The 9,255-nt window shown below is 36.4% G+C and overlaps 1 protein-coding gene across 4 annotated transcripts in view; it reads left to right on the top strand.

The window, feature by feature from the left end:
- Positions 1 to 9,255, top strand: part of LOC108358298 (fez family zinc finger protein 2-like) — a 131,634-nt gene that overhangs the window by 47,363 nt on the left and 75,016 nt on the right. Inside the window, exon 2 of one of the 4 annotated variants that reach the window (XM_017609538.1) lies at positions 1,740 to 2,377. The exons of the other annotated variants lie outside the window; for them this stretch is intronic. Within the exon in view, the coding sequence (XP_017465027.1) occupies positions 1,740 to 2,233 (494 nt within the window). The 3' untranslated portion in view covers positions 2,234 to 2,377. Of the gene's footprint in view, positions 1 to 1,739; positions 2,378 to 9,255 lie in introns of those variants that run through there. 4 annotated transcript variants of the gene reach the window in all.

The raw sequence follows: 9,255 nt of genomic DNA, 5'->3' as shown, positions 1-9,255 counted from the left end.
CCACTCTCCCCACCTTCCAGATGTCTGGCATGATGAGAGTGGCATAGACAAGTTGAGGACCTCCGTTAGGTACGCTACCCCCGCAGGACCCAAATTTTTCAGCATCAGCATGCATATTCCGTCGGGACCCATGGCTTTGGAGGCTTTCGCCTTCCCGATGGCCACCTGAACTTCACCGCAAGTGAAAGCAAGGGGGGCACAAGTTGTTGGCAGTTTGTGCAGCCTTCTGGTCACTCGACGCTTGGCTTTGTCCACCGGAGGATGCAGTATGAACTGCCGCCTAAATAGCTCGCGCATCGCTCCGGGTCCGACGAAGCATGGTCGCCGAAGGAAATTTCGACTCTGTCGTCGTGCATCGTCGGATTGGACAGCGACCTCACGGTTGACCAAAGCTTGCTCACACCAGAGGTGCAGTTCAGAGGTCTTCAGATGCTCCGCCTACTTCTTCCGCTTATGTACGTTTACTTGTTGCCGAATCTCCGCGTTGAGATCCCTGACACGGGGATCTCCGGGATCGGCCTGACGAAGGCTATCACGCTCATCGGCTAGAAAAGCCGCTTCGGCAGGGAAGTTTGGACGTGGGTCCGTTATACATCCTGCCGGTATGAAGCGAGCTGCAGCAGCAGTGACAGCCTGGCGGAACTTACGAGATGGACGTCGGTTAGTGTGGGAAGNGTGGTATCCCTGCGGTCGATGTCTGCTACGATAAGACGATACTGCACGGTGTGGTGCGTGATGAACGCCAAGCCGCCACCATTATCTCGCTCGCGATCTCGACGGTGCAGTACAACGTGCAACAAAGTTGAATTGCTGTGCAACTTCGTCTTTTGGACCGCAGCTATCAATATACCATGCCGACACATAAAGACGATACACTCTTGGTGTTCTCTTAATTCCTTATCCTTAAATGTGAGTAAATGCTCCTATTCCACTTTCCCCAAAAAGCTTACCGTTCAAACCAATTACAATATTGGGGTCTATAATCTTAAATATGTCGCAGAGGTTAAAGATTTATGGGTTTACTTCGATTCAAAACTAACCTTCGCAACCCATATTAATTACGTAATTTCCAAAGCTCATGCAATACTCTCATTCGTACGTGGTAATGGTCAGTTGTTTAAGGACCCCTATACTCTGAAGCTTCTTTATGTTACTATAGTGAGATCTAGGTTAGAATATGCATCTTTTATTGGCGACCCTATCAGGCCGTCTATATAAACTGGATTGAAAATATTCAAAAAGTTTTTTAAAAATTTGCCTTGCGTTTTCTGGCAGCCTCTTTTGTGGCTAAAATAGTCGATTGATCTAATCTTTTGGAGAAGTTAGCATTAAATGTTCCGTCTCATAATATGCGTCATATTTCTTTATTTTACCTGGGATTTCCAAAAACTAACTACGTAAAATTCTCTTTTTTGTTCAGAACCTTTTCTAAGTTAAATAAGCTCTCTGAATATGATCCGTCTCTCTCATTTGGAACAGTTCGGTTTGTCCTGCTAAATTACTTTAGGAAGTGCTTAAGCTCTTTGTTTTATAGTCAGTAAGGATTTGTATTCCTTTGATTAAATAAATAAAAACTGTGCATATGTATATGCATTATTTCGTTTTTTTTTTCATATGCTTTATTTCGTATGCACACTTTCCATATGCACAATTGCAGGGTGCCCAGTCGCCATTAGTTTTGCGCTTTTTGAAGATGGTGTGCGACATATTCGCCCGTATTTAGTCATTAATCTTTTTAGGATTGCAAGACGATGTACATGAACGTAGAGCCTTGATCTCTATCGAGCGATTGCCAAAACCTAGACTCAGATATTGCTGGCGTTGTGATAAAATATATGCATCCGACGTTGATTTTGAAATTCATGTAAAGCAAGTTCACGCAAAGAGTACAAAAAAGCTCACAAGTAAAAAATTCTTACCAGAACATTCTGTTAACGCTCCAGGTCAATATTCATCTCCGTTACGCTGTGAAATATGTGGTGGGGAATTTAGTTCACGTACATGTTTTCAATCACATAAAAACGCACATAAAGAAATTACTTGCTCGCTTTGTTCTAAGAAAATGCCCACTCGGCGTAGCTTTCAACAGCATATGGCGCATCATAGCGGTAGTAAAAGTCGTCAATATTCAGATGTTCGCAGCTTTGTATGCCCAGTATGTGATGTCAAATTTGGGACTGCTTGGAACTTAAAACGTCATACAAAATTTTATTGCTTAGGACCTATTAGTTAAAATCCCTAAAAATTACATTAATTGTACGATCAAAAATTTATAATAAATTGTTACAGGTGTAAAAAACAATATGTTCAGTAGGGCTGGGTAATGGTGCATTTACATGGTACGAAGCCATATGAACTGTTGATACGCTAAAATAGAGGGACTACATGTTCTAATGAGGAATTCAATGATATCGAGTGGGATGCATATAATAAATTTTTTCATATGAAAAGTTATGGTGAGATACTGTAAACATACTGTTGTGATACTGTTAAGCATATGAAATTATAGCAAGTTGGATTTTCATACATCTTCCCATAAAAAGTTTAACAGATGCAGAGATACCAAGGAGGTTTTTACCCCATTTTGATGCCTTTTTAATATAAAATGCCACCAAAAATTGGGAAAGCGGGAACTTCGCCATTCACATACATGTCAAAAGTATGAATTTTAAAAATTAAAAACAATAAAAAAACAAATTCAAAACAAAGAAATTAATTGTACAAGAACTTTTTCAATAGAAGCAACTCACGTATAGTGGACAATAAAAATACAAGGCACTATGATAACAAACTTAAAACAAGACATTACAGAACATTTTAATGAGCTTTTTATCACATTTAAGTAAAAATAAGCCTATATTTTCCAAGCTGGCAAAGAAATGAAAATGTGTATATTTTGTTGTTTACACAAATACTTGCCAAATATACATATAAGTCAAAATTATAGAAGGCATGTATACTTCTCCCTTTAATTTTTTCATACAGTTTAAGCTGATGCCAGATAAAACTTTGTAGCTTTGCGTGACATTTATAAATTTGCCAGCAAAGCGCCAGACGCAAAAGGTATGCCACAATGAACGCCAAGAAATCAATTTTGCACTGCTTTTTTACTCGTCAAAATTGCTGTGGATTTAAGATATTTTGCTTTAAAATTATCAGCAATGTAATTGAGTTTTATGTTTCAGCATGAATACTCGAATTTGGACGAAACAAAATAAATATTAAACCGGCTGATTGTCAAAGCGCGCAAAAAGATGGGAGTTGGCCATCTTTTCGCTTCGCGCTGCAGCTTCAATGATCTATGTGGCATGCTTTGTGCATTTTCATACAATTCATCTTAGCTGTCAAAGCGAATCTGTCACGTAAAGCGAAGCAAGCGTTTCATGTGGCATCAGCTTTATGCTTCTTTCTAGCTTTTACAAAATGCAGGGATACCGCACTTATTTCGGTACAATATGTAATACTTCTATATTGGCAGTAAGCTAACTTCTCAATGTGTAAGCCTTCCGAAATCAAAGCGAGACAGTCTAGTACGGTTTTTGTCAATGTATTGTGTACTTGAGTGCCGTTTTTGTATATGTGTTGTGTACATGTTTATTTATAAACGTATGTGTTCCTTTTCTTTCGTACGTGTTTATTGATGTATCTGTACTGTAGTGTTTTCGGACGGTACTAGCTCTTACTGCCAATATAGGAGTATTACATATATGTCGAAATCAAAGAAAAACATCCCACGAAAATGTATGCGATTTTAGAGCAATTAGTGTATATTTGCAAACTACTGCAAATAATGGGGTGTCATATCTTAAAAGGTCAGAGAGTTAACGAATTAACGTTTCCTTTTGTTTAGCGTTGTAACTGCTTAATTTATATCTTTTAATTTATACATGTGAACTCTTTTCAATACCAGCAATATATGTAAAGTAGTGGTGGCTGCTGTAGAGCTATACGCAGCGCCAGTGTTGGCAAAATGTTAATCTGATTATTGATTAAAAATTGACGATTAAAATGTTAATCGTTATTGACGATTAAAATTAATTAATCGTAATCAACTGAGCGATTAATCCAGTTAAAAAGAAAATCTGTTGTCTAGTTTATTCGAATTCGAGACCAAACACTAGTTACAGTAATTATTTCGTGTTTTATGCTTATAAAAAGCACATAATATAAAAAAAAGTTATAATTATTGTTATTAGTAATACATAAACTGGGAACTTTTACAACCCAGCGCACATGTGCAGAGGGATATTAAAACTTAGTTTGTAAAACGTCTGTTGGAATAGATCTTAATAAAAATGCACCGAAATCGCTTAGATGAGGAAAACCGACTTAGCCATACCCGACTAACTGGACTTTTGTTCACAGGAAATTAATTAATCACCAAATCTACTTAATCAGATTAAGGGTTAATGATTAAAAATGAATTTGTATAATCGTGGTTACGATTAACTGTTTAATCAGATTAAAATTAATCATGATTAACTGTAAGCGGATTGAATTTAATCGAATTAACTAATTAATTAAAAAATCAATCGATTAGTGCCAACACTGATTCAAGCCCAGTTTCCCACCAATATTAAAATGTAAAAAACAAAAAAGTTTTTTTTTAATAGCGCTTGCCCCTCTGTCGGTAATAGTTAACCTCCGAGTGTATTCTGTACAATTGTCGTTCGGAGTCTTTGTGACAAAATCAAAGCGCACGATCCATATCGAAGGAGAAGCTAGGCCAAACACTAACGTATTGTGTAACGCCGTCGTTTAAAGTACAAAAGCGCGTATCGTGGCTCTGCAAAACCTCGAAACTAAAATGTGTGCCAAAAAGGATATTTGGTCACCGGAAGCTCCTGACATCAAGCCCTTAGCCATTTATAATAAAATATCGATATTTAGACATAAGGAGAAGAGATAATTGAGTTTAAAAGAGAGAACCGGTTTTAATTAGGACAAGTCTTNTTTAGACATAAGGAGAAGAGATAATTGAGTTTAAAAGAGAGAACCGTTTTTAATTAGGACAAGTCTTACTCTCCTATAAAATTTAGGCAACCTCACATACGAGCTTTTGCATTTTCTTGATGCGCGGTTTTGTACTTTAAACGACGATATGTAGAAGTATTGCATATATATTTTGGTGCTTTTTCAAGTAAAAAATCCATTGAGAAACCAAAGAAAACGGCATCCCTACGATTTCAACGTATGCCAAACGTTTTTAATATGAAAGACAAAAAACGTAAACAAGCCATTTCTGAACAAAACATAGTTTATCTACAAATATGTTTGAATTGAGGCATTACCCATTTGAAAAAATAGCAATTCACAAGACTTTATGGGCAGTAGGTCCTTTTTAAAGCACATTAAAAAAAATAAGCTTCTATTTAGTTTCAAAGTTAGCACACAATGAAATTTTTTTGTTTGTTTACAAAAAGAATTCTTGCCAAGTATTTAAGTGAAAATTATTAAATATATATCGCTTTCAGTCATTTCTTCATAGAGTTGGTGCTTCTTTTAAAGGAAAACTAGCTTATACCCGCGGGTTTCACCCCGCGCTTTTATACAAATATGAAAAATAATTTAATGATGTTAGATTTTATTGCTGTGCCCATTTCGTTATAGCTCGTTATTTTTTAAGCGAGTTAAGGTATTTAGGCCGTTTAATCTATGAAATTATAAAATCTCGTCTGCGCGCTAGATATACGAAACATATCAATCCCTCTAAGTTTACCTTACAATGGTTCCAGGTATACGACGCGTGAACGTGTAACCTTCTTGGAGGTGCCTAATATTTCCAAATCAAATTTAGAAACCTGGCCTTGATAAAATACCACTTCTCATTACTGTAGCAAATGCCTCAAGAGAGCTTTACATTATAAGGCCGAACCCGGCTCTCCCTTTTCCATTTAATGAAATTTATTCTGTCAGTACGGCACTTATAAAATAAATCTCCAAAATTTAAAATACGAGAGATTTTCTATCCTTCCAGAAATATGTATTAAGAAGTTTTTAGTATGTATGGGAGGCGACATGCCTCCTTTTTGAATAACTCACATTTTTTCCATGAGCAATTGATACATTTTGCATACATAACTCCATACCAAGTTCCAGTATTCTTCTTACAAACACTTCCTGGGATATGTGGCAAGAAAAAGTAAATTTGTACTGGAAGTGCCCTTTTTTCTTATAACCCTAATCTTCCTCCATGAATTTAGAATTGACACTGCAGCCGGCATTGGCCGAATTGTGCTCGGCCGATATCGGCTATATGTGGGCGATATGAATAAACCCTTGTGATTATATGAGCGCTCTCACACATAAACCGATAACCGAACCGACATCGGCCGTTGACGTCCGTCAGTGACGAAAGATTCAAACGTGTTTGTTTTTCTCGCCCGATGTCAGGTGAAAAGTACCAAAATGGACTGCGAAAAATTAACTTATTGGGTGAAAAACAATCCACTTAAACAAGTAATTAAATACTTTTCAACATGAATTCGCAGAGTGCACTTTTCTTTTGTTTACAATTTGGTTGCCAAACACACCACAGCTGATCGTTTGACACATCTACCAGAATTTACCAGCAAAAAATTCTCGGACTAAAACTGGTAACTTCTGACAGAGAGAGAACCGTATTTACTCTCTCTTTTGTCCTCTCAATAGTCAGATAACCGAGTACGTGATCGATTTCCAGTAAAATCTGACTGATTCTGACTAGTCCGGACTCGTACGGGATCGCAACTAGTGCTAACTAACAGCGCTATCCCACTCTAGGTTGTGTTGCCTCGACAGCAGAGTGTCATAGCACAATTGTGCCACCTCACTGAGCTGACTCATTAAAATGAGCTTGAGTCATAGGGCTGGTATCTCCAACTCAACTTAACTTAGTTTAGCCACTTTTTGGATTTAAGTCAAAAGTTAGCCTACGTTTTACACAGCTTATTCTTGACTAAGTCAAGAAAATTGGCTTAACTAAGTTGAGTTGGAGAAACCAGCCCATAGAGTTAACTCACTAAAATTCAATCAGTTATGGTGCATTTACATGGTATGAATCTGTTCATAAGCCGTATGAATCTTATCTTATCTTACTATCTTACTAATCTTACTATCTTACTAATCTTATCTTACTAATCTTACTAATATTATAAATGTGAAAGTTTGTATGTTTGGATGTTTGGGAAATCATCACGCGGAAACGACTGAACGGATTTGCATGAAATTTGGTACGCAGATAGCTTATGGGCCAGATTGGATAATAGGCTATTTTTTTAAGAGTTACCACGTGTCAAAAAAGTTTAATTTATTTAATATGCGGGAACGACTGAATGGATTTGCATGAAATTTTGCACACATATAGCTTATGACCTGGGTTAGAAAGTAGGCTACTTTTTAGGAGTTGCCACCTGTTAGAAATGTTTAATTTAATTAATACGCGGAAATGAGTGAACTGATTTGCATGGAAGTTTTCACACAGATAGCTTATGAGCTGGGTTGAAAAATAGGCCACCTTTTTTAAGAGTTACCACCTGCTAAAAAAGTTTAATTAAATTAATACGCGGAAAAGTCTGAACGGATTTGCATGAAATTTTGCAAGCAGATAGCTTATCACCTACAGTGGAAAATAGGCTAATTTTTTGGAAGAGATGCCACCTGTTAAAAAAGTTTTAATTAAATTAATACGCCCAAACGACTGAACAGATTTGCATGACATTTCGTACAGAGATAGCTTATGACCTATGTTGGAAAATAGGCTACTATTTTAAGAGTTATCACGTATTAGGAAAGTTTAATTAAATTAATACGCGTAAATGACTGAACTGATTTGCATGAAAGTTTGCACACAGATAGCTTATGACCTAGACTGGAAAATAGGCTACTTTTTTAAGAATTGTTACCTGTTTGAAAATGAAATTTTGTTCAAAGGTGGTTTATGACCTGGATTGAAAAATAGGCTACTTCCTTAACCCGTTTTCCGATCAGAACGAAATTTAGTACACTTACTACGGATTTCGGAAGGATGGTCTTAGACTGAAAGTAAGTCCGATAACTCAAGGCCCCTCCCATGCAAATTGGAATTTTCATATTACATACATATCTCTGGAAGTATTTGTGGGAGGGAACTGAAACTTGGTATAGTGATATGTATGTGAAATCAATGATGGCATTAATGGAGTTATGTTTTAATTAGTTAGTTAATACGATTAAATTCAATCTGATTACAGTTAATCATGATTAATTTTAATCTGACTAAACAGTTAATGGTAACCGCGATTAAAAAATTAATCTTTAGACATTAACTCTTAATTTGATCAAGTACGTTTGGTGATTAATTCAGTTATGCTGGAATTTCCCTGTGCACACATAGCATGTTAATCCGGTATGGCTAAGTCGGGCTTCCTCATCAATCTAAGCAATTTGGTGTGCATTTTCATTAAGATATATGTATACCAACAAACGTTTTACTAACTAGGTTTGTAAAAGTTCCCAGTTTATGTATTACTAATAACAATAATTATAATTTTTTTATATCATGCGCTTTTTATAAGCGTAAAACACAAAATAATTACTATAACTGGTGTTTAGTTTCAAACTCGGACAAACTAGACAAATTAATCAGATTTTATTTTTAATTGGATTAACGATTAATGTTTTAAATTAATTAAACGTAATCGCAGCCAGCGATTAACGATTAAAAAAATGTTATCATTAATCGTACAGTTGATTACGACTAATTAATTTTAATCGTCAAACGCGATTAACATTTTAATCGTTAATTTTTAATCGTTAATCAGATTAACAGTTTGCCAACACTGTGTGAAATCATGTTCATATTCACGGAGAAAAATTGACGTTTTTGGAAAAGAGGCGTAGCACCTCCCATACTGACTGAAAGTTTCATATTGCATATCGCTTCAAATGTTTGGGGTAGAAGCACTCAAGCTTGGTATGAGAAATACATATGTATGTATGTATGTGACTCTAATACCATACTCATGGAGAAAAATGAGAGTTATTGGAAAAGGTGGTGTGGCAACTCCCATGGAAATTGTGTTTTCTATGCTGCATATCTCTGGATGTGTTTATTGCAGGGGACTGGAGCTTGGCACCGAGATGTGTATACAAAATTAATTCCATACTCGTGGAGAAAAATTTGCGTTATTCGAAAATGGGACATGGTTCCTCCCGTACAAATTTACTGTTTTCTACTGCTTATCTCTAAAGGTGTTCATGGTAGAGTACTGGGACTTGGTACTGGGGTATGTAAAC

Source organism: Rhagoletis zephyria, unplaced genomic scaffold, assembly GCF_001687245.7.
Source record: "Rhagoletis zephyria isolate East Lansing unplaced genomic scaffold, Rhagoletis_zephyria_1.1 Rzeph_scaffold_00233, whole genome shotgun sequence".
In the NCBI taxonomy this organism is placed as follows: Eukaryota; Metazoa; Arthropoda; class Insecta; order Diptera; family Tephritidae; genus Rhagoletis; species Rhagoletis zephyria.
The sequence above is the reverse complement of the archived record's forward strand: the minus strand, read 5'-3'. Positions and strand labels throughout refer to the sequence as shown.